Raw genomic sequence first — 26,939 nt, forward strand, 5'->3', positions numbered from 1 at the left:
TATTGGTTTGAAAGAAACCAGTGTTTACATGTTTGCTCAGTCCTAGTTAGCCACACACAAATAGACAGACAGATTTTGTACTTTATTAAATAAATAACCCATAAAAAGCGTTGGGAGAGAACATGGTATTGAAATAAAAGGCACTTTGAAAACAATACTGCAAATGCTTGTTTGTTGTATTTCAGAGGCATTTCGGTGTGAAAGCGGGTGATGCTGAGAAAATACTCTTGTCTCATCAGTCTTACAATCTAAACAAACACGTGACTAACAAAACTGACTTACACAAATGAGTTCACTGAACAACAAGAAAACATATTTTTTGGTGTACTTGACAAACACAGGAGAGGACCTGAGAATGAGTCAAAACAATACTGCAATTCGTAAATACAACATTATTTCATTAGTCAATTGCAACTTGTATCATAACTATACAAATCCTTCAATTGTCAAACATTGCCACAATTTCATATTTTTTTTTTTTACAAGTGGTGTACAGTCCCTTTGTGATAGCATATCAGCAATTCAAAGAATGACAGTTGATATTATTCATTTTCTTGTGTGTTCACTCCTTTAGTACTTGACAGGAGAGCAATAAAATCTCAAACATTGGAAGTTTCAAAGCTGCAGCTCAAAACATTTACAATCACTGTGATTCAACGAAACTGTCCAATCTACGTTGAATGCTAAATATCATTCAATACTTCCTATTGCAGTTGTTTTCAATATATATACACACACACAAACACACACATCGACACAATGCGTTGCTACGGCTGACAATTTACAAACTAAACTCAGGTCCTGTCAGGAACACATAGGAACACACAGGAAGTCAGTGCACAGGGCGACGACAAGACGGAGTGAAAGACATGTCTGAGAAGGGGACAGATGCTTTTATACATATATTGTATAACCTTGGTGTCCACGTTGTGTTGTTCAAAAAGCTAAATCCTCCACCCATAACCAGTCCTGTGGCAGGGGAAATCAAAGCACCTTCCTGGCATCATTTCTGCAAATACACAACTTCAAAGTATATACACATTCTTTTATACTGTACATCAAAAATGCATATAAATCATAAGTGTTAGTAAAAATACTGATGCGGTGGCCGTGTGGTATGTTATATTTGTAAAGCGACAAGAACAAAATGACATAAAGTTCCTCCATAGACCCCGGACCCAAACACTGCAGCTGTCAGATACTTCGGTAGCAGAGTTCATTGAAAACTACGACGCTATCATTTTCCTTCATATTTGGGGTTGACCACAGTGGTGACAGCACTTTTGTAGATTGGATTTTCACCCTGGAAAGCAAAAAAAACCCATAAATATATATTATTACTCAGGCAAGCTTTACGCAATTTTGTTGTTAGATTCACCAAAATCACACAGAAAACTAGGTTACTCAGCACGCCGCCATGCTTTTGTGACAAAATACCAAATGTCCGCAGGTACAAATTAGGCATCATGTTTCAACACATACTCACCACACAAAGTTTGTGCCCTGAAGCCACTTGATATCCTCAAACACTGAACAGGTTTGGTGAAGTGACTGTCACAGCACACTCATGCACTTCTTTTAACCAACCATTAGGTAATATTACTGCTCCAGGTTCCACTTGTCTAAAAGTTTACTTGATGGTTTCATAGAAGAGGTGAAGTTAGAAAAGAAACAATGCAACTGGGTGAAAACGAGACAGACATAAACAGCACATGCAGGAAAGTGAGGTTGAAAGGAAATACAAACTTAAAGGACAGCAGCTTTACGTCCATAGTTTGGGTTCTGGAACTGATTGATAGGACTCTTGTATATGGGATTTTCTTGCTACAGATGGAAAATGAGGATAGAATAGAGTTCAGCAGGAAAACATAGAACACAGGAGAAATAAAAGGATAAAAAAGGCAGTATGATGGGAGAAAATATCAATTAAGTTCACTGAGAGTGACGAAAGCAAGACAGTAGAGAGGTGAAGTATATTTAATAGTCAATGGAAACAGACAAGTACATTTTTGTTGTTGTTTGAATTGTCGTGCCGTGGGTTACAAAATAATAAATGCCATTTAGTTTAGTGTAAAAGCACTCAGAGAGCTACAAATACACGTCTCCAACACCAAAATGGCCGTCAGCTTAGTAAATAAAAAGTAATAAAAAAGGTGAAAATCACAGGTCTTGTCATATTGACAGCTGTTGTTATGTGAAAGAACAGTTCATCAGTTCTGTCAGCCAACTAATGTACAGGACCGGCTCTACAAGGGTTGGTTATGGGTTTTAGTGAGGATTAAATTCAACAACATACCTTACACAACTATTGGCTTCTTATGAAACTTCACAGTTTTACACTTGATTAAGTTTATGAAGAACTGTGAGTTTCTTAATTTGAAAAATATAATTTTCAGTGACAAACATCATGTAACTCATGGCACAAATCAAACAGACAAACATAAACAAATGATTTGTCTCTTTACCATTCACTATGTTACACATTTTTGTGACTTTGGCTCTTTATGTGATGAACAGAAGACAAAAGAAGAAGATACAATATGGACAACAGCCTTGTTCACTGTTTATCAAGTTATCAAAATGTGGATTTTATGCAATTTATGTTTTTTTATTGAAAGCATTTCTATCCGGCCCCCCTCGAGCCTACCCACCGGAAAACTCTACACACCACTTGTGGTCATTTTAAGTCTTTTCCTGAGGTACTTTGCTGGTTAATGTGGGGACCTTTTTAGCATGTCATTCCCCTCTGTCATCCATCTACTGACATCTTTTCCATGAAGGCTTACGATAATTAACAAGTAAGCAAGCAAGCAAATAAAAAAATAAATCCTGAGCTAAAGGTGTTTTTCCTACTACTACACACACACCTCCCTCACAGAAAGGGAGATAAAAACACTACATGAAAACTCCATCAAAGCAAGCCTAAGACAAAGATGTACTTTATACATGAATATTCTGTCGTCAAACATCTTTCAGGAGTTGAATTCAATTCAGTGTCGCTTCACTGCCATCTATGTAGGCTATGTAGCTGTATTATGTAAAAAAAATGAACATATAGATCATATTAGATCGGACTTGGTAAGAATTACTCTGTGACTTTTCAAACAAAAATGAATTTTCATTTCAAACAAGGCTTTAGCTCTGGGGTCCCACTTAGTAATCTACTGGAGGTGGCTCTGTGTTTTTGCAAACATTTAAAACCATATACTATTCTCTGTCCTGCCCTTGTGAAGACATGTGGCATGCAGCAGATGTTTATCTTCATAACGAAAAATTGGCAAATTTAGTATAAATTAAACATAGGCCAACTCTTCCAGATTTTATGACACTTGATTAAACTGAGATCCAAATCACTAAAACTAAGTACTCTGTTGAGGCTATGGATCAGGATGATGCGGTCACAACCATAAGAAGTCGCTCATGCAGTATATTTGACATTCCCTATAGTTGCTTTGGCTTGTTATCTTTTCAGGAAACCCAGGTCACTCAGAGTTTCACTGACAGCCTCTCATTTCGAGAAATTACAGGGGTCTGGAGCCATAGGCTGCCCTGCCCATGGTAATAAGGACGACCCTTAAAAAGAACACAGATCAAAAACATCTGCATCATCAAACCTACACGCACTGTGGGTATGACGCAGTTCAGCCACTAGATGGAGGCATATTACTGCATGTGAAGATCCAGTCCCGTGTCATATTGGAATTGAGGGGTGATGCTAAGGGGGAGGACACAGGGTGGGGAGGAGCTGTGGCCACTCCCCGGAAAAAGCCCAGCTATGCTCAGAGTGCATAACATTTCCAAAAAAGTCCACTCAGGCTCTGACATTTTTCCTCTTTATTTTGAGCGGCGTTCAAAAGCAACACATTCAATCTGTTTCTGAGGTTATGGGACTGAACAGAATGTGAGCGAGACATTTTGTAACGATATCAATAGGTCTGCAAACCTCGTCTGCTGCTAAGAATAACAAATGGTCTTCACAAGTTAATTCCCTGACAGCGGCTGGCTTTGCACAGCAGCCAAACAACACCTGTTTTCCACATTTACATTACTCAACCACACCTCTGCCAGAAATCAAAAATATTTGCCCTGCTCATCTTTCATAGAGCTTGTCGGAGCTCCAAACACTCACCGTATCCCATTTGGCGTTCATCTTCTCCTTCTCAAACTTGGCGAACTCTCTTCTGTCGTGGATAATCATCAGCAGCTTCCAGATGAGCAGCAGGGCTAAGCCAATCAGAACGATGCCGGCGACCACGCCTGCCACGATGGGGATGATGTCAGGGCCGGTGGGGCAGTCTGAAACAAGGAAGGGTTTAGCGAAGTGTTGAGGCAGCTTGAACAAACAGTATAAAAATAACAAGACCATGGGAAAAACATCCCATAACGCAGCAGTGTGTGCATAAACAAATGACCTATTTTTACAGCTCAGCTGCCACAGCCCCTGTAATTAGGTTCCTCTGTAACAGAAACCTTCCACACCCTGGTGCTTGTTAGCCCAGCCTTCTGCTTACCCAGCGTGTCGACTACATGGACCTCCTTCTCTGTGTTGTTGTTGACGGCATAGGTGTAGTAGAACCAGCAGTCGTTGGCGTCCCTCTCCTTGCAGTGCATCAGAGGGTAGGAGGCGTCATTGGGCTGGGGCAGCTTGTCCCTGTCCTTCACTTTGATCAGGTTGAAGTAGCTGCAGTCTCTCTCGCACGTGTCCTTCTTCTCACCAGTGCCAAACGCCCGGCACTGGACACACTCTCTGGAGGGAACAGGGCGCTGGCGTTAGTAATGAGCAGTTAGATTTGCTTCATTATTAAAGGGTTACATGAATCGCAAAAAACATTCTACCTTTTTTTTTTTTTTTTTTTAATTCTTGTGTTACGATATCTGTTTGTACCAATTTGATTGAAACCACTTCCATTGAAGACAGATGTTAGTGGGTGTAAAATGTTCGTGTCCAGTGTGAAAGGGGTACAAGTGTATGTCTATGCAATGCTAAAATACCACATGTACAATAAAAGAGTTATAGCTTGCAGTTATCATTCCCCCGCTTTGTACTGACTGCGAGGCAATGCAGTACCATTGTATAGCGACTATATGACAGTCACGTGTAGTTCATTTACTGCTATTGTGTCTCAGAGACAAACTTCTCGTAAATACAGTATCCTCCTGCTTCAGGAAGGAAATGCCATCCGGTGAAACACAAAGATGGAATTTTGTGTTTAACAGACCTATAACTTTTAGAGATACTCACTCGATTATGTTAATTCCAACTGTTTAAGCCTCAGATTTGCCAAATGGACCTTTGGATCTGCTCATCCATTTCTTATGGTATGGTTGCTCAACAAAGGTATTACTTCATGTCGAGGAGGATTACAGCAACAATACTTGGTCAAGGTACATACAGCAAATATATACCTTATCAGGATAGACTTCACAAATCTGAGCCTAATCTTAAGATTGGAGTATGTATACACTTACTTGTGTTCAATACAGACTCCTGGGCAGGTAGGGCAAGTCTCACAGGTGGGACCCTGGAATTTGGGGTCAGTGCACTTGCACGTGCCGCATTCACATGATCCTCGGCCGTTGCAGATCTGCTTGTTGCTGGCCATACATGTGCTGTTGTCTAGAGAACAATCACAGGCGCTTCCGGTCCACATGGGATCACAGACACACACTCTGCACTCACAGCGACCATGCCCTAAAGAAAGAAAATGCATTGGTGGAGGATGACTGATTTAATAAGCCCTTCTGTTGTTTAACTGCATTAAACGGTTTTCATTCGCTGAGCTTTTCAAAAGCAGAGAGCAGCACTGTGATACCTACCTCCACACAGTTTGTTTCCGGAGCGGTCACAGTTGAAGTTGTCACACTCGCAGTACTGTCCGCTGTACCTCTCCTCGGGGTTGTCTCTCTTCTTGCACTCACACGTGCCGCACACACAGTCTCCGTTGTTGCTGCAGATGTCCGTGCCGTTGTCTTTGCGGCAGGTGCGGTCCATGTCCTCTGTGGCCACGTCGTTGCTGCTGCACTCGCACTGTCTGCCCACGCGTTTTTCATTACACCTGAGACAAGTGAGAAGTTTTGATTCTGAAGCATTTCTTAAATACTTGTACAGAAATCCATCTAGCACTCAGTATGAGACTTGAAGGTTTTGGATATTCTTGTGCTGAACGGATGATACAGTTACTAACTGTGAAAACCCCGACCAACTTACTTGCAGGCTCCACACTCATAGGTCCCGTTTCCAAAGTGGCAAAGCGGACTGTTCTTAACTCCCTCCTTGTGGCATTCACACTCACAGATGAAGTTGAGGGTAATCTCCACCTCCTCTGTGAATCCCAGGGGCTTGATCTTGATGGTCTCAGGTTTGCCTTCTTTCGGACAGCCCTTAGAGGTCACACTGATGCTAAATGTAACCTTGGAGTGAAGGAATAAAGGAGAAATCCTGGGTCAGAGAGCAACAAAGTAGCTGTAAAGGTCAATCAAGCAAGTTTTCACATGATGACATTGTGTGACATGCATAGGGTTTAGGGTAGAAAATGAGCTATAATAACCGAGAGCTTACAGGTTGAACATAAGGAGGGGTTCTTGTACAAATAAAATGTGTGATTTACAAAAAAGCAATGAGCAGAAGCTATAAAAAATCTTTCAGATCAGAGTGCATAATTTGCTAAGAACCTGTAGAGATATGGCGAGAGCTCTGTATTTTAATAATGATGTCATGTTTTGTCCAAAGAGAACAAATGTAAGAAATGTCCGGTTTAAGGTAAGACGGCTCATTTTCTGTTTGTCACCACTTTAATGAATTATTATTGAGAATTATTACATTTTCAGTCTCTTAAAGATCCTCTCCTCAGATGTATTAGGCAAACAGATGTGAGACAAAAGATGTGTCTGACATGGTTTTTAATAATAATAATAAAATACAATAAAAATAAAATCCCAGTCACCATACAAAGTAAAATTCCAAAATTGTATGTTCTCTCATATATATATTTACCCATCATTTTCTATGAGCACAGAAAAAAATTGAGGCTTTGAGCAATGAATGTGATAACACACTTTTAGTGTCAAACTCAAACAAACATCATTATACACAGAGAAGCTCAGTAGGAAACTGTGGGAAGGAGTGTTACATTTTTCTAATCCTTACCTCATCTCCGATGGAGATGTTGGAGCACTTCCGGCCATTCTCGCCTACACTGACCACTCCATTCTTACAGTGGGAGACGTAAGCTATGGTCAGCCCCTCTGGAAGCTTGCTGTTCTCCAGAATAACCTCAGACGAGAGAGACTGCCAAAAACCAAAAGATAACAAAATGAATGTTGCTATTTCCTGCACTGGAATGTCATCTGGTAGCTTTGTTTTGACAGCGTACAATACACAAAGGCTTAGCTCAGTATTAAATGAGAATTTTTTTTTGTGTGTGTGGAAGAAGTTTTGAACTCGGTCACAATATTCAATGCTTTAATGTGGTTCATGTGAGTCAACAATCTCAGAAGTGGACTTACATTATAAGCGTCTATAATGAGGTTGATAACGTTGCTTGAGTTGGCAGACAGTGTTCCCACTGCAGACTTTGGGATGAGATTTTTCAGCTCCTGAGGACAGGAAAAGTTTAGAATACAGTTTTATTATAAAACACTGCATCAATGATACATTTCTGTGAACTTTTATATGTAAACATTGAATTCCAGGTTAATATGGATACAACATTGATTTTAACCATGAAATTATGTAATCGTTATTGCTTTGAAGTATACTGAAGCTACTGTGAGGCTGCATAATGAGCTTTTATCAAACTCAGATGGAGCTGGGCTGAACCAGCCTGAAAAGCAGCGGCATGGCAGAAGGAAACAATCAGAGCTACCATAACTCGCTGCACATGTATCAGCCCAGGAGGATATTTTTAAGCACTGGTCATCTTCCAACCGCACACATGCACTCAAAAGGAATGAGGAAGACTATGCTCCGAAAGAGAGGGATTAAAGAGATGTCAGATAAAGAAAAAAGCAGTCTGGAGACCGAGAGAGAACTCACTTGGTAAACAGGCTGGAACTCCTCCGTGACAGCAAAGATGGTCTGAATATTGTTGTCGCTCAGTTTCTGAACCAGGTGAGCAATGGAGGGATAATCCTTTGAAACCGAAAAGAGAGATAAGCAGCGTAAAATACAGTCGAGACAACCACATTTAATCTACATGAGACATTCACAACAGACCAAATAACAACAATGAGCTACTTACATAGTAGTGGCTCATTGTATACACATTGTTCTCCAAGTGACATTTTCCATCGTTTGGCAGAACGATGCCGCCCAGCTTGCCATCACCAGCAAAGTGAAAGCCAGCATCAGTGGAGAACACCAGCAGACGAGTCACATTCCTCCAGCCGATTTGCTCCTGAAAATGAAATAAGTAATACAAGTGAACAACACGGAAGTAAAACAGCGACATTTCCTCTCTATAAAAGCTGAGGGAGAATACATGCACAATGTGACACATTCACTTTTCATGACTGCATCTCAAAAATCTCCTTGTTAACATCTAAGTAACATAAAAAAAAAATGTTTTACACATCACCACAGCAAGTGCCGAAATTCATGGAAAATTACTTTAAATTAAGAACCTTAGCATCATTATTTCACTCAGGGTCACTGCAGAGCTCTTTTTTTTGTTTGCTTACCCCACACACAGCCACTTGCATAATGGCATCGAAGCCCCCCTCAGGAGAGTCCAGGTTTCCAGAGATGTGCTGCTGACCCACCAAGGTGTTGAACTTCTTGCCGTCGCTGGTCAGCCTCAGGACGTTCTTGTAGCTAAATGGGCTGGTGCAGTTCTGGTCGCCTGTGCACGGGTTCAGCAGCTTGGCCGGGGTGGTGCTGATGTATGGCATGACTGTCTTCTCCACAAAGGAGCCAAAGCCTTTGAAAGACAGTCGGATTCAGAACTTCATCTTACTCAACATAAGCTAAAAGTCAAACGAGTCATCTGGGTAAAGGCTGCACAAGATGTTGATTTAAGACGGAGCACTCTAGTGGAAGGGTAAGGTGACACCAAACTAACTGAGAGGATGTCAGTGATGTCTGTTCTGCTTACTTATTTGGTTTGTTTGCACAGGTCACAGAAAGGTCATTCAAACCTGGGTGGCATTTAATACCCACAACAACACACCTGAAAATACAAGCCAGTCTGTCTACTCCAGGGTATACCAAGTCTGATGTTGTATGCGTACACACAGACATTTAGATTAGATAACTATTAACAGTTCCTGTCTGCAATGTACCCATGGGCTTAAACACAACTACCATAGAATTACTCGAATACCGAGGAAAACTTAAAAACTTGATGATTCTCAGGCAACGTCTGGACTTATAAGGAGCTCATTTATTTGTTGAGATTTATTAGTGTTGGACAGAAACAATGATTTCCTCTGAAAGAGTAAGACACACTGATACTACAACATGTGAGTATCATGTCTATGTGTTCGGATTTCACAGTTATGACTCTGTGAATGAGTATAAACTTTGATGCCAAATGCAGCAATCAAGTTTACCTTAATTTTATGACCTGTCACAGGCAATGTTTCTGCTGTGACCGTCCACAGTGTTGATGAGGGGAACACATTGCGAAATAACTAACTTCCTGTTGTCTTAAGAACACTAGAATGTGCTTATCCATTTCATCTCACACTGCTTCTTTGCCTTGCCACAGTTTGAAATCCTAAGCTACTTCAAATAAACTGATGACTGGGAAAGATCCCCAAAAAGTTGTGAAAGAGGTTTTTTTTTTTTAGTTTTATTTTTAAATTCATGATCTTGCAGTAGTTCCAAAAAACGTGATTTTTATCTAAAGAAACATCTTTTCTTGTATAATCTGTATGGTGTGTGTTCATCTAGATGGACTTCTAAATGTGACCACACTATATAATGAAAATCCTTACCTATCCTGAAATCAGAGGTGATCTTTGACATCTCCAGCATCAGACTGGTTCCCAGGTTCTTGACATTCTCCAGGTCGTCCTTCATGGAGTAGGACAGGTCCATCAAGTAGTACAGGTCGATGGGATAATCCTCAGCTCGTTTGAACTTCAAATCAAAAGACTGGGGCTCACCTACATGAAGTGTCCATAATTAAGTGTCAAAGTGGTAAATATCTAATCCAATTCAAAAGAAGGCGAAAAGAGCCTCAGAAAAAGCTTAATCAAAATATATTCTGACCAGATCGGAGGGTGAGGCTGAGTTTCTGGGGCTGGATCTGAGTGATGTCCTCCGGCTTCAGTTTGTCTGCTCCCTTTCTACGATGTGTCACTGCTTTGTTTTTAAGGGTCTTCTGTTCTCCGCGTGGGTTTTCAATCATTCCCTCTTCGCAGCCCCTTTTTATCAGAGACTGCAGCTCGTCACAGCGGGTCGACACAGTCTCACCCTGCTTCAGAAAGCTCTAAAAGAGGCAGCAGAAGATGAATTAAAGGGACAGCCCATTAATTTAACAAGCGAAAATCAGTTTATGTTAAAGGTGAACCACTCTGAGAAAGCTGTTGCTGTATATTGTATTTGTGACTCCGGGGGAGCTTTAATCACGGGGCGCCTTCTCAGACTCAGATTAGGCTTAGAGAGTAAAAATTCAAAACACAAAGTCTGTGTTACAAACTGGAGGCATTGTGGACAAGACCTGAGTGACTAACATCTAATAAAAGACACTACTGTGTTGCATTATTTAAGTGCAACTTTTAACTATTCTAGAAACAAAAAGTTAGGTGATCTTGTCTTCTGCTGTTTTGATTTTGACCACTGTTTTTTAAAAAGTGTTTCTTAAAGGACCGCAACTTAATGAAAGTATAGTGCAAATTGCAGCATTACGCATTTAAAGGTGTGGTGTGTGGGATTTGGTGGTATCTATGGGAGAGGGTCCAGATTACAACCATTGAAATACATCCCACCTCCTACTCTTTAGTGGCCTTTAAAAACATGAAAATGTGAAAGGCCCTCTCTGGCAACAGCGCATGGTTCATCAATTCTGGGCTATTCCATGAAAGAAGATGTGCTCCCTCTACAGCTATAAAAGTCTAAATCAAAGGATTTATAAGAACATATTTCATAGGCTAAACAATGAATTACTACTATGATTACTATCAAAAACAACCATTAGCTGCAGTCTTAAATTGGGAACGATCTCAAACTACATGCACTATCACTATATGACTAATGGCATCGTAATGGCATCAAACTGCATTTCTCTGCAGCGATTATAGCTGACAGCTTGGATTCACATACTGGGTCTTTACACCAGCCACATTTGGCTCCGGCCTGGATGCACTCCCCGCAGTATTTGGCGTTGGCATTGATGCACTCATTCCCCTCTGGATGGGAAACAAAGAGAGAGGAGAAGAGGAGGCAGAGTCAGAGAGAGCAGGGGTGCAGCTCAGCCCCTGCAAAGTAAGCAGCCAGTTAAGCCCCCCGTGTTTACACATCAGTTCATCTGGAACACTGTGCGGCTCGATGGTAATTGGAGACAGAGACATAATACTCTTTCCAGTCTTTTCCATTATCCACTATGCTCCCTGATGCTAAGGTGGATCTCTGGTCAGTGACATCAGTAAGATGCCGGCCTCTCTCTCTGGGGATGTAGTCATCGTTATGAAGCGTAATGTACGCTTCATAATGATGACTACTATGCAAGCTGACATCAACAAAATCATATCATCTGACAATCTTGTTTAAAAGTGAGATGTGACTGAAATCTTACCTTTCTGAGCATTACTGTAACAAACGACTCCTAACAATGTAGATATCAGGAGCAGCTTCAGGTCCATCTGAAAACACACAAGAGAAAACATCATTTATTTGTGACGTGGTCTCGTCAAAGAGCTACTGTTGCCCTGAGAGGCAATAAGCCATCTGTGAATATCTCTTTGTTAACAGTAATAGCTGTTGTGCTTGATAGCCTGAATGCTTGAGCTCATAATTTCCTGGTCCAGAGGAGTGAAAGATGACTGAGGATTTAATCTGTTTTGTTGTAATTGGAGATAATAAATTATCCAGTGACAGGGACTTGGCTATTCTTAGTCGGTCAAAGGGTAACAGGCAGCTTACTGAGACCGCTTTCACACAGAAACATGTATACACAGTCATATGGACATACACACGATCACAGATCAGTCCCTGGCTTAGACTGCAGTCTCCTTTTCCCTCACAAGCCTTTTTTACTGTAAATAACATCAGCTCCATTTAGTCAAGCCCTCTCTTTTCATACATATTGATCTCTTGTCTATGTGCAGGCTCTTAGGTCAGACATATTGATGTATTTTGTCCTCAATTGCAAAGCACATGACTTACAAAGGCTAAGGGCCTGAAGAGCCTCTCTGTTCACTTAATGGCTGATTTGTGAGCAGTGATGCTAGTGGTCTGATAGAATAAATTTAAGGATAATGGTGCTGTGCGCAATAGCTTGTCAACTTGCTGACAATGGCAAGGCTACCATGCTGATGTTTTACAAGTATAACATTTACCATATTCCCATTTTAGTAATATCACTTCACATTTGTACCCTTTAATATTGAACTTATTTAAGCAGAAATGATCATTTAAAAAAGCCATCCTAGGCGTTATGGCATGTTTTGGGTAGAAGAATGTCCATTAATTCAACTTTAACCATGAAAAGCATTTAGCAAGAGTCTTTTTCATTACATAATTAGATAATCCCATTAAAGTAAAATACATTTAGTACACTCATGGTTCTCTTACAAAATATGTGTCCACAGCATGTCAACAAGCTGCACAGACCAGGATATTTCTGAACAAGACAAGGTTAGTACAGTGCTAATGTTAAGAGCTAAGCAAGGAGCTGCTCTGCTGTTGAATGCAAGGATCAACACAAACATCATCTACTCTCATCAAAGGATATCAAGACCAAGTGAATTAACTTTATTTCTTTATGAAAATATGGTGGAAATCGCCCCACACTGACTGGAAATCTATTTGTCTGCGTTTGTTTTAATCTCAGACGGTCCAGCTTCAAATATATTTATATACAAGCAAAGAGAAAATAAACGTAGTGAAGCACTTCAGCTGTATTGAAGTTAAATGCAGGCCTACTTTGAGTTTGGAGACACAGACGCTTTGTACTTGTGTACATTTTATCAGTCTGAAGTAACCTGGTACAAGCAGTGACCAGGTGGTGGAGTAGTAGTGGAGCTTTGGGGCACAAAGACCTCAGTACAAAGACTGAGACTGTCTTCTATTAACTAATTCTGTATACAGTTTATAGATGTTTTAAACCTGTTGTTGTGAATTGATTCAAAATGAATTCCTCAACATTTTAATGGTGATTTTACCATCACTAATAGCTATCTATAGATGGCACTTAAGTAAAGAAACATCCTTTTGATGCGTCATTGGCGATACTGCTGACATTGATCAGTGATCGGCCTCAAAACTCCTGATTGGAAGTATCCTTAAAAATAATATAGATCTACCGAAATGAAACACAGCCCTATCAACTATTCCACTCCTGTCTTTCCTTTGCTCCCTCCTCCTCCTCTTCTTCTGCTGCTAGCTGCATATAGTAGCACTGACACATTCAGGATTCTCATCACCTTTCATTGGCAGTTCTAACTAGAAACAGCTGGAACAGCTCCTACAGAGAGACAGAGAATCACTGGCCCTATGTTGTATTAAGGTGCAGTGGCCAGCAAAGGGATCAGCATGTGCCGAATCGAATTAACATGTGGAATGTACTGCAAATATCTGGCTGGTCCATAAATCACAAACTCATGGGAGTCATTTCTATGGGAATCTCCACAGTAGCTAATGTCTACCACATACTGGATACTGAAGCATGAGATTAAAATTAGAGCGAGATTGACAGTGATAAAGTGACAAAACTTTCTTTTTAGCTTTATAGACCAGTGACTGCTGCCCGCTATTCATAGAGGGTACATTAAAAGACTGCATTCCCTTACACTGTGGAAAAGGAAGCTCTGACGCTCAGCGAGCGCAGTGTTGAGTGATGCATTCCTGACTGCTTGTGTGTGCGTGTGTCTGTGTGTGCGTGTGTGTTTGTGTGCTCGTCCGTTTATATAGACACAGAGGGGTAGACAGCCTGTCTACAGCCCCCCAGATTAGATCAGCTGGCTTAAATCTCCACCTCTGTAGACGGGACGTATGTGTGTTCGTGTGCGTGTTTCCATGTGAGATAACCCTAACCCACATTTAACCTGGCACTGCCATTATTACAACATCCCTGAAGCTAACAGTCTTTCAAGAGAATAAGTGTATCACAAAATATTTAAGTGATGACCTATTAAAAGACCTATGTGAAAAGGGTTTGGCTATTGTGAGAGTTTATGACGCATGATGTGCATGTACATCAAACAACTGATTTCAGTGAAAACCAAGCTTAAACAAAGACAAAAATCTCACATTCCAATAATAACCACAGAGATATTTTCTTTTCACTTTTACTGTGGTCTCTGCTTCAGTTCCATGGAATCAATCAAATGAAAACTACTTCTATAAAACGCCAGCAAGGTGTCAAGTTAGAAAAATAACCATGTTGTCTTCAGCCTTGTGATGCTTAGCAGCTGTGTAGAGGAATGTTTAGTAAAAACTACAGTAAAATATAGCAGAATACCAGGAGCAGTCCGAGAAAGGATATTATGCAGGATATTATGCTGCCTTCAAGTGGCCTCCTGAAGCTCAATGTTCAGAAGACAGAAATACAACTTGTCAGCATCTCACAGTGGTTTTGGTTGGGTTTGGTTTGGTTTGGCACTATGACAAAACGTTAGTATGTATAAAGTTCAGAAACACTTAACAACAACAATGTTCATTCGTTAGCCAAGTATTCCATAGTTTGACAAAAATGGTTTTAAAAAAAACCTTTGACAGTAATTATGAAGACAGTGAAATGTGGTGAAATGGTTGAAATTGATGATTAGTGATCCTCAAGACAGTCTGCCACTTTGATTCAGGCCGAATATATCTCAATTAGTGCACTGATTGTTATGAAGTTATGCCGAACAGTCATAGTTCCCTTCATCCTTCTGACCTTGGTGATTCCCTTACATTCCCCTTAGAACCACAATATCGTTGAACTCTGTGATTTTGAGAGAAACTTCAGAAATGTATTCACATACCTTTTTGAATTAGCAAGACAATGCCAAGAAACTGTATCTTGTTTGTTTCATTGTTACATCACTATAAATGATACATTCAGTTTAGTTGAAACGTACACTTCATAAACAGCTTAAATACTTCGGCAGCGACAGAGATATGAATCAAAACTGTTGATGGCTGGAGGGGAGGGATGAGGACTATTAAGATGTTTGCATAGCAACTACATTGCTTTCATTCATTTGTCCATGGGGAAAGCTTAAAACATATAAATTCCAGTTTCCTGACAACAGCATGACAGAGCGGCACTACTTATTCTCTTACACTAAAGTCATTTATGTAGCTCCAATGCTCTTTCTGCCTCTCCTAGTCTGACACAAGCAAGTATACATGCACATTTTACTCCTCAACACCTGTCCACTTGTCACAAACACCTGAGCAGTGACTAATGGTGTCCCGGTGTTTTATGTGCTTTCCAAAGCGCTATCAGTTGGCAGGAGAAGGTGATGCATCGCAGACACTGTGGTGCGTGACTAAAACGGGCCAAGCTTCTCAGGCATTCCTGAGGGGCTGACCAGGATAGTAACCTGCACTGCACTGTTACTGCACTAATGGGAAATGTTAGCTGTGAGACCCATGATGAAGTGATGCTGTATTTGTAACACCCTCCCACATTCCCTTTCTCTGACTTTTTTGCTAGAAATTCTAGAACCCAACCTATCTACTGGTTGGCCAAAGATGTCCTATCACAAATATATATTGGTATCAGTGCATATGTAGTCCAATATGCACCATTATGACAGCTTGTTTTTTAAGAGAATACAATGCAGAACAACATTCAAGATTCAAGATTCAAGAAGACTTTATTTATCCCGAGGGAAATTGTCTTGCAACAGTAGTAAAACAAAGTGAGAAAGGAATACAAAAGTAATAAATAATGGTAAAGTAATAAATAAACTAGTTACTAAGTACACAGAATGCAATCCAACCGTGAGCAGCATAAAACTGAAAAGGAAGTACACAATAAGATTGAATAAAGTGACAAGTGGTATAAAGTGAAAAAATAGTAAATTTAGCAGCAGCATGAAATAGCAGCAATTTACCAAGTCCAGTGCAGGAGATTTACAAGGTCCAGAGCACACTCAATAAGTGATGGAAGTGATGGGGAATGATATTGATTTGATTTGGCTCAGGTGACAGTGTCTCCACTGTCCCTCCCGCAACCAGAGGTGGATGCATTAAACAGTCTGATGGCCTGAGGGAGAAAAGACTTCCTCAGGCGCTCCATGTTACATCGGGGTGGGATGAGTCTGCTGCCGAAGGTGCTGCTGTGTGAGTTTAGCACCTGGTGGAGAGGGTGAATGTTGTTGTCCAGGATACTATGCAGTTTGCACAGCATCCTCCTCTCAGACACCACCACCAAAGAGTCCAGTTGGACCCCCAGGACGGAGCCAGCCTTCCTGATGATCCTACTGATCTTGTTGGCGTCTGCTGCCCTCAGCCTGCTGCCCTAGCACACAACCCCAAAAAAGATGGCACTGGCTACCACCGACTGGTAGAACATCCTCAGCATGATGTTGCAGACATTGAAGGACCTGAGTCTCCTCAGGAAATAGAGTCGGCTCTGGCCCTTCTTGTACACAGCCTCTGTGTTCTTGGCCCAGTCCAGTTTGTTATCCAGGTGGACTCCAAGGTATTTGTAATCCTGAACCACCTCAACAGTCACACCTTTGATGGAAACTGGTGTGTGTGCGGCTTTCCTCCTGCGGAAGTCCACCACCAGCTCCTTTGTCTTAGTGGTGTTAAGATGCAGATGGTTGTTCTCACACCAATCGACGAAGGAGTCCACAACGCCCCTTGTACTCCTCCTCCTTCTCCTCACTGATACAGCCAACAATTGCAGAGTCGTCCGAGAACTTCTGCAGGTGGCAGGTCTCTTGGGCAATCTATTATTATTGCATTCCCAGTGAAGTTTATTGTTTACATCATTTTGTAAAATAAAGTTTATTGTTCAGCTGTAAAATATACTAAGTCCATTACATATCTTTGTCATAAGTGTTTGATAACCACCTTTGAAGGATCAACACAATGTGTGTACTGGCCAATATATCGATATGGGAATTTTCTAAGCTTGAATTATGCTTCTGGCTTGAAGTAACACCTACGTCATAGCCTATACGTAGGTTCAGGCCCTATGCCGTAGCCTGTTTAGTTGTCAACTATGAAGACCACCAGTCTCCCGTGCCGTGCTGCCAGCTGTCCCTTACACACAGATGTAATCCTGCCTCTGTTCATACCTCCAATGACGGATCCGAGGCAGAATGAAACTGTCTATTCATTTCAGTAACTTTTCAAGTAAAGCTGTAAACAATTTGCTAGCTCCAGCTTATATTCATATGTTTATATGCTGCTGTTTGTTTGTCATTTACGAAATATGGTGTCTTTGGGATTGTGGCACTGCTGTCCCTTTGTGTTCTGGGAAACTGTCATGAGCACTTTTCAGAGATTTTACATTTTATAGGCTGAAAAATGTATCTTTATATATTTTGAAAATAATAGGCTGAATAATCGAAAAATAATCCTTAGTTGCAGCCCTAATAGGAAACCTTATTGTGCTTCAACTCCCCAGGTGTCCACTTCAGGACACTCCTTACGGTTCCTGAACCCATGTGTGAAAACCTGTAGTGTATACAGCTTTGCTTAATTGAGCTACACAAACCTTAGCTGTGAATGAGCGGAATTACTTTACTTAAACTGAGCTGCATTTGCAAGTGCTTCGAAGTACTTACTTTAGCAAGCACTGCCATGAATAATGACCAGCAGAGTCAGTGAGAAAAACAGCCAGACACAGTGGAGTATACTGCAGCAGTAAAGTACTGATGGCAGCTCAGAGTCACAGCGCTCTTTGTTGGAGAAGGCCTGGGCTGCTCTCACTTAGAATGGCTGTTCTCCTCTGGTCATGAAAGGAAGGAATGGAAAAGAAGGAAAAACAGGAAAGGGAGGTGCACGACTCAGAGGGGAAAGAGGTTGCCTCAAGTCCAGAGGAAAGGAAGTTACAGACTTTTCTCGCCTCTGCAGAGTTTGCACTTTAGTCTCTTCTAATCCTCCCTCCTCAGTTTGTACAGTATTGGTCTGGTTGTTCAAGTTTTTCTAAGGTCAACAGAAGATTTATGAGTTAATTTGCTAAAGATAGTAAGTAAAATAATCGGGTCTGCATGGCTTAAGGATCTTTATAGACTTTTGGAATCTTGAGTTTAGTTACAGTGATTAAAACATTCCAAGATGCATCCAGTCACTCCCCTTTTGCCAGTATCATATCTCTGGCTTCCTAAACTACCATCCTCCCTCTTTCATTCCTTGCTTCCTTTCTCTCTCCCTCTCAGCTCTCCCTCTTCCATCATACCACCCACACAAGCGGTCAGTTCACTCCCTCCACTATGAGCCGAGCCAAGCCAAGCCAGTGGCCCCCCTTGACTCCACATACCCTTCAAACAGTGCAGAGTGGGGAAAATGTCTGAGCTGTGAGACGTACACGCCAATGGACAGAACTGAAGGAGAATACCAAACAGTGACCGTCTGTGTCTCTGTCTCTGTCCACCCCCACCGCCACCACCACCTCCCACCACCATCCGGGGGACCCTCTCATGCAGACAAAAGCAATGAATCAGGCTGCACTCTGAGACAATGACAGAAGGTCTGATCCTTAAAGTGTTCCCACTCACTGTCTTCTTTTTGCCAGGAGAGCCTCTGTGTGATAAATAATACTAACGAGGCAGATTTTACGGTCTTTAATCTTTTGGTCCTTCCTTGGTACTGGGATATTGATATGGTAAGATGATCCAATGGGATCAGTCTTTCTACAGAAAAAAAGAGGAAAAGACTACAGAAGATAGGAATGAAGGCTCAAACATCTACAAAAATGTTACAGTTTCCACATTACAAGCGTTATTATGATGAGTATTCCTGTTTTCAAATTCCTCAATAGAAGTTTAATTCAAACTGCCATTTTTTATTTTCAGCCTCAAAGAAAAACATGCAGATACATGTTAATGAAATCGGCTTCTTTTTCTGATTTTACATTTTCAGAAGAGGTTCAGTGAATCAGATGATGATTTTGATTAAGCATGTTCTACAACATTTCCACCACAAGGAAGACTGCACTGGTTGTCAGGCTGGCAAGTGGCAACCATGTATTAGCCTTGGTCAGAACTATGGCTGCCATTTTTTGTCACCCTTTATATTGAGTAATTACAGTAATATGTGGTTATACATCAGCTTAATAATAACATGAAAGAATGCTCAAAAGCTGTATAACAGTAACCAACTTCATAACTTCAAACCCTTCATAAATGTGCAATCAGCAATTCCGTGGAGTGTTCTGAATTCAGCAATAATTTAGTTTTTTTCAAAAGTTACTCAATATAACACATGTAACCCATATACTCACAGTAGCTGAAGAGAATACTATGAGTAGTAGCTACAGCCCACCGCTTGAAAATCCTGCTCTGCTTTTCACACAAAACAGTTAGCCACATATGTTGGCTTGAAGCCTTCCAACATTCCCCTTGTGTATGCAGGAGGCTAAAGATAACACTTCTGGGGGTATACTGCCTTGGAAGGACTTTCTAACTTTTCAAGCAAGAAAGTCAATACCACTAAAGTAGGTCTGATTTCTTTTTAGCACTTTAAATGCATTTATATTGAACAGGCTTCACATCTCATGACAAAAATGTCCTCCCACAGCGCATGAATCGAAACAATTGCGGCAAAGAGCCACAACCTTTGGAGTAGGGCCACGTCCATAGCACTATTCATGGCTCCATCCCTGTGTTGAAAATAGCTGTGCAGTGCTAACAGGTTATTTCTGACTCATCCTCCCCCCTCTGGCCTCTGCAATCACTCTAAAAGGTGGACTAAATTGAGGCGACAACAAATCTGCCTCAACCCTGTAGAGGTACAGAAAAACAACTACAACTAACATTGTGTCAATATAGATGGTTAAATGTCAGTGCAACACGTCATTCTCGGACAGGAACATTTGTTCCACATAATTAGACAGCTCCACTGCTGTTATACTGTTGAAACTCTGAAGTAAAGGACAGGAACTTGAGAGTAGACAAGCAGCGTAGCATCTGTAAAATCTGACATTTTTAGGGATCCATCTGTTTAACCATTTACGTTGAGCCTCTGTAAGCAGATCTAGAGAAGGGCAGCATGTTTTAGGGATCTTGTGGGGTTGCCTGGCTGTGACAGTGTGAGCTCAGGGCTCAGACTGTGGAGCTGGGATCTGACGTACAGTAAGCCTCCACAAACTCCTGTGTTTGCTGAGTCAGCTCCTCCTTTGCTGGAACACAGGAAGCTCAACCCGATCACACAGGAAGCCTGAATCATGGTGCATGAAAACCAGACACAGCTCCCTCTTGAAGCCATACAGATGACATATTTTGCATTCAGCTGAAGCAGGAAGTGAAGAGAGAATAGAGAGAGTGAGAGAGGACCAGACTGCCTGTTGAACTCTTGACTGTTGAAAACGCTGTGAGCAGCCAAACGGCATTGTGAATGTGAATTAGCTGTGTCTGATTCTCAACCCTTAACCAGGTCATTGATGTAATCTTTGGAAAAAGAGAAACAAGCCCAGAAACTGCTTCAGACAATGCTTTCTGCACATCCAAGGGACTGCACTGCAAACTGATAAACGGTTTTCAAGATATTATTCCCTGGGACAAACCAAAATTAAGTTGCAAGAAAGTGAAAACTAGAAACTGACAGATTCTTCAGTCTGGTAATAAAATGTATGGTTTCTTGGATCCTCAGGAATAATTCCAAACCAATTCAGTGGAAAATAAGGTGATTGCTGAGCCTTAAATACACATATGGAATCATAAAAATGATCGAATGTAACTCTGAAGGACAAACTTTTCAAGAAATTCATAACTGTAAAAGTATTTAGAGTACAGCTTTAGGAGGTTGCATGAATTTAATACAGATTTTTACATGATTTTTTTTGTTCTTTAGCAAATCCATGACATGAACTGGGAGGCACAAGGTATCAGGTAACTGGTATGGAATGTGCCACAACATAATGCAGAAAAAGATACCATGGATTTTTAATTCCCAGTGAAGTTTATCAAAATTTTAATATCAATATATATTTACTGCAGAATTTGTTCACACCCAAAACTCAAGTATAAGCTGGGCTGTAGAACATTCCTTGATGCACTGACATGTTGCTAGTTACACATCCTCCATCTCTGATGCATTCAAATCCTCAAGGATGCAGTGAGCTCAATAAACATGCATCCATACACAACAAATCTGTACAGAATTAATTATAAAAAGTAAAATCTATCAAGACAAACAAAAAACTAAAACCCATAAATACTATCACAAGTACCTTTGGCAGGGCAGCAAACATCTCAAATGTTTATACTATCTAGACAAAAACATTGATCGCAACAGTCCTGACGTATTTAGGTACAACTACAAAATAAAGATATTTCATAAAATAAAGTGATATTGATCGTGCAGTGTTTCTGACACAGTAATATATTTGTGTCAGTTCGCCACAATATCTGCGTTGGCTGCCACCTACTGATCTTCTATTTCTTCTATCTACTCGTCTTCATCGCGATCAAGCCCACAGGAAGCACGCCAGGCCTTGAAGACAGTTTTGGTAGTGGCCAATCTGTGTAATTATATGTCCCATAAGCTAACATTGTGAAAGAAGCCGAGAAGCATCTGTAATGGGGTTGATAATTGTTGCAGAGCCCTCAGAATTTCAGCCATTTGGTCCAATGAAATTTGGAAAGTCTAGAAGAGCCTCCATATCAAATCATTTTATCCCCAATTAACTCAGCGGGGTACTAAAACCGGAGGTTAGATGGCTCTGCCCCTGGCTGCCGTCCTGTCTATTTTTGCCAAACGACAGGCGGTTAGATCTATCCATATAGATTAAAAATGTAATATGCTGAACACCCAAAATGAAATAAACTTGATCACGAGCCCATTTTGAGCCCATTTTTGAGATTTGAGATTAATTGCCCAGGGAAATGAATGTCTGCAGACGTAAAACCATAAATGTGAGCCTCAGGTACAAACAGTTTCATGTGAGAACAGCAGCACAGAGAGAAAACTGCAGTATACAAGCTGTCCAACAGAAGCTAACACGTGACAAAGACAATGTGGAAACTACTGCATTAAGTCCCGGGCTGTTCTGTTTTTCCCTACACAGACAGATATGTCAAAGTTTGATTTTAATCCAATTTTAAGCCAGCAGTAATCCAGCTTTGGACACCTCCACCATCTTTCAACTGAGGCCCTAATGCTTGAAAACTGGCACATTAATGGCATTCAGATGTCTTTCATTAGGCCCCAGACTTGACACTTGAACTGGAGGGCCTCCATTTCCTCTGCCACGGGAGACTGAAAACTGCAGAGCTACAACAGTAAGCTCTCCACAGTTACATGGCTGTCCTTCTGGGAACACTAGAGGAAGATCTGTCATGTTCAATTCTCAAGTAGTTCTTTGGGGCCACTGACTGAACATCAAATTCTCAAACTGTGTTTGAGATCTCATGTAATGCTTAATCAGAACAATAGACACTGACTTAAAGGCTTGTGTGTTAGTGAACCTTTGAACAACTTTCAAGCTTGATGACCCTTAATGGACAGCTGGTGCTGAATACAAATGCCTCTATGTAAGATACTTCTCTCTCTAGACCTCATCAAACAGTGCTTCATATCAATTCATTTATATTTGAAAGCAACGGGCGACTAGTCGAGAAGGGAAGAAACTTACTGGAAATACTTCTCTTGTATGTGGGTGAGCAGTCGTCTTTGTAATTATGATGAGAACTGCTAGATCTGTCTATTAAGCTAAAGAAGTGTGTATTGTTGGTTTATCTATGGAGCGTCTTCACTTTTAGGTAGTCAGCGTCATTGTTTTATGCTCAACCATCAACTTAATCCAATTGTGCGCTGGTTCGGTCAGAAAAACCAACTCCTATTATCAAGCCCTATCAGATATGCACATCGGAAACTGCAGGAATTTCCAAAGAGTGCCTTTAAAGAGGAGCCCATCTATGAAACCACAGTACTATAATGTGTTTCTGTCTCTGAACTGGCAGACTGCTGGTGACTCCTTAAACATCCGCATCTGAAATACCTCATTCACAATGACAGAGAACAGTGTTCTCATTGTATTAGTTCTTTGCGTTCAAGCACACACTCACACACACACACACACACAAACACACACACATATATGTATATACACTATCTAATAAAAGGCAAAACATGTCTTGAAATAAATGAAAACCGAATCAAATGTTTCTTCCTGATACCAAAAAAGCAATGATAACCCCAGTTTTCTATTCCAGTATAATGACAATTTCCTTGATTACAGCTATGTGATTGTAAGTGTCAGTGAAAGGCAAGCCAGATTTCATGTTAGTGAATAAAGCCACATTTCTAAACACAAGCTCTTTTACATCCTTGAACCAATCCTTTCTGTTAATGAAAGGCACATAAACGTTTCTTTTCCAACTCACAGGCCCTGCCTTGTAGTAAAGTCTTCACACTGTCACAATAACAAACACAGTACGACTGTATTCTCAACCCAGCAAAGGCCTGTTACTATTTACTGCCAACATAACGTGTTTAGTCTCATTTTCAGATAGCAGAGGTCAGTTTAAACCACGCCATTCCTTACCGGTGTTGCAGAGGCTGTTTTTAGAGGCAAGCGGGCCCCCCCCAACAAAAAAAGCCCTAGAAGTGTATTTGAGCCCATTGTGGAGAGGAAGTGTGGGTATAGAAGACCAAGGGCAAATATTTTAGCTAAGAGCAGCTCCAGAGGTCACAAACCAAAACCAAGAGTGCGGCCCACCCCGCAATCTAGATGCAAAAATAGATAAATCTGTGCCAAAAATGACTTTCAGAAGAATGGAACAGAACAAAAGCAGCAAAGCTCAGTAGTGTGTTTGCCCGGACAAAAGTTGAGAGTCTCAAATGTGCTGTTTTAAGCTAACTAAACCTAAAAATTACCATATGGGTTGAGAAACCTTTAGTATGCAGGAAAGTCTGCAGAAGTTCGTGCTTGTTGACCAGTCATGTGATTTGTTACCCGACAAATCACAGATAACTGCTCTTCAGGGATCATCAGTTGGAGACCAGCTTTCAAACTTGTGTGTGTGTGTGTGTGTGTGTGTGTGTGTGTGTGTGTGTGTGTGTGTGTGTGTGTGTGTGTGTGTTTGAAGTTGTTACATAGTGCGCACCAGATGTTTTTAACTTACAAAGTGAGGACATTCTGGCCATCCTCAAAACTTTAAAACACTGGTTGAAAGATAAGAGTTAAGTTAGAGTAATGTTTAGGTAAGGGTTCCGGTAAGAGTTCGGCACTCAGCTAAGGTTACAGTAAGGGGCTAGGGAACACATCATGTCCATGAGGGTTACAGGTTTAGTGTGTGAGGTGTGTGTGTGTGTGTGTGTGTGTGTGTGTGTGTGTGTGTGTGTGTGTGTTAGTGTGTGCTGGGGGTAAATGGGCGCAACAGGCGATTATTTGTCTTGCTTTACACCTCTGAGCCTGAGATTTCCCCCTCCGGCACTAAGCATGTGTCGCGGAGGGCAATCTTACACATTCATCACTTCTGTCCCACAGGAATTATACACACACACACACAGAAAATCACAAAGTGCATATTCATCAAAGGGGACAAGCATGCACATAATGTGTACGCCACTCACATAGAGAGAAACAAACACGTGGGGAAGGAACATCACATGTCCAGAAGAAAGGCCTGGGTGTGGCCCTCTGTGTGCACTAAGTGGCCTCGTAAATCAGGTGGGAGCCCGGCCCCTGCAGCTGTTCCAGGGAGGCTGAGGTCACATCCATTCAGCTGGCAGCTACCGGCTCGACTACCTTCTTTCAACTCCCCCCCTCTGTCCTACATTTGCCCTCCCTCCTCAATTAGCCATCCTCCGCCTCTGTCCTTACTGTCCTTCCCCCACTCCCCCGTGTCCATATCTCCTTCCCACACCCCCTCTCATCCTCCATCCTTTGCCTCCCTCTCCTTCCTGCTTCCATTTCCCTGATTAAACTACACCATGCAGCCAGCACAGTCAGCTGTATTTACAAGGCCTTCATCCTCCCGCTCTCTCCTTCAGATGAAATCGGCCAGCTCTGCTTGATCCAATCAATGGACGCTATGCGGCTGGTCAATCATGCAATGCCGCGCGGGCAACAACAAGCAGAATATTCTGTCAGAAACGCACTCTGATGTCTTGGCCGTGCATCCAGTCGTCATCTTGGAACTTTACTCAACATCTTAATACCTCTTTTTGCTACAGAGGGCTTCGAGATTTACTGCTTTCCGTCCGGTTACAACCTCACTGAACTCATGCTTTCACCACTTTTTGAACTTCTGCCGTCCCTCTAACCCCCAGGGCTGTCAGCATCTCATGTGAGGTGACCCTTGAGTAATTTTAACATCATGTGAGATCACTTGCTGAGGCCCTTTCATATGACCATCAAACCCAGGAGAGGTGCAATGACAGCCTGTTGCATGTGACCCAGAGAAGATGGAGAGGTGGATACAGACTATTGTAGTTCAGAGTCCTGCAGTGCATAATGTATGGTGCAATAGAAAGAGTGTACATGATGCCTCAATAACACACACACACACACACACACACACACACACACACACACACACACACACACCACTGACCATCATGTTCAACTCATTTTAAAACAACTACATTCCACCACCTACAAAAGTCATTTGAAAAAGCACAAAATAATATTTGGGCTAAATTCGGCTTTTTTTTTTTCTTACTTGAATGCTAACTGGTAACATAACATCCCTATAAACTTCGCATTTGGCACAGCAAAATGAACATACAGGTTTACGAAAATATCTCAACAATAATTAAGTGAATGTCGTTTTTAGCTTTGGATAAGATCAAATAAAATAATAAATCAATAAATAAAAGAAATATAGTATGGCTAAATGTATTAGCTGCCTTACCTTGGCGCTGTGGTGTTACTTCGGAGGCAACATGCAGAGGATACAGCTAGCTTCTCTCTCCCAGCTCCCAGTGATGATCCGCTAGCCGCACAAGACCGACCACGGCAGCAACTCTCTGCCCTGTTGGCACCAGGAGCCTCCGGGAAAAGAAAAAAAAAAAAAAAGTCACGGCAGATTTCCCCTGCTTCTCATTCCCTTCGACTTCCCTCCACAGAGAAAATGTATACCGCTTTTAATCACCATCAAATGCAGGAACTGTTAGAAAGCTGGTAAAGGAAAACGATGTACCCGGCGGCTCCTGTGAGGAGCTCTTTTTCTTCGGTCCCAATCAAATGAAACAGGAGAAGAGAACCCCTCCGCCGGCAAGCACCAAATGTGAGGAATATAAATACGACGCACTTCCGGCTAAATCCTTCAAAGTAAAACACGAACTCTACCCTAGATTTAAAGATTTAAACCACAGCTTATCTATTTATAAGTGAGTCAGTTCTCCTCGAGCCTGTTGATCGATACAGTGGTTCTTATAATGACGTGAAGACTATATACTGCAAATTTAAATACGGTCTGTTATATATATATATATATATATATATATATATATATATATATATATATATATCTATATATATATATATATATCTTACTGCTGTATATTTGAACTTGTTACCGATGTACTTGTTACCGATGTACTGCATACCCTGCTGGAAAAACCAGCATAGCCAAGCATGATTTTCATGCTGGTCTATGTTGGTTAGTGCTGGTTTAGCTGGTGGACCAACATGATGAAGCTGGTCCACCAGCAAGGGCCC

At 41.3% G+C, this 26,939-nt stretch overlaps 1 protein-coding gene across 3 annotated transcripts; it reads right to left on the minus strand.

Moving 5' to 3' along the window:
• Positions 1-61: 61 nt before the first annotated feature.
• On the minus strand, positions 62-26,487 carry itgb1a (integrin, beta 1a). 3 transcript variants are annotated; one of them, XM_037079537.1, is made up of 18 exons: positions 26,371-26,487; positions 26,131-26,267; positions 11,739-11,805; positions 11,267-11,352; positions 10,214-10,433; positions 9,937-10,107; positions 8,680-8,918; positions 8,241-8,396; positions 8,036-8,131; positions 7,507-7,596; positions 7,148-7,288; positions 6,209-6,411; positions 5,818-6,056; positions 5,470-5,692; positions 4,512-4,747; positions 4,130-4,296; positions 1,747-1,824; positions 62-1,303 (listed from the first exon to the last, which is right to left on the minus strand). In XM_037079537.1, exons 3-17 carry the CDS (start codon positions 11,803-11,805, stop codon positions 1,747-1,749), a joined length of 2,412 nt encoding a protein of 803 aa, XP_036935432.1. In that variant the 5' UTR covers positions 26,131-26,267; positions 26,371-26,487; the 3' UTR covers positions 62-1,303. The 3 variants fall into 3 exon arrangements, with proteins under 3 accessions (XP_036935432.1, XP_036935431.1, XP_036935434.1); XM_037079536.1 differs by having other exon boundaries at positions 26,131-26,475; XM_037079539.1 differs by lacking the exon at positions 1,747-1,824 and having other exon boundaries at positions 26,131-26,475.
• Positions 26,488-26,939: the final 452 nt, after the last annotated feature.

The sequence above is a fragment of the Acanthopagrus latus genome, chromosome 19, assembly GCF_904848185.1.
Source record: "Acanthopagrus latus isolate v.2019 chromosome 19, fAcaLat1.1, whole genome shotgun sequence".
NCBI lineage: Eukaryota > Metazoa > Chordata > Actinopteri > Spariformes > Sparidae > Acanthopagrus > Acanthopagrus latus.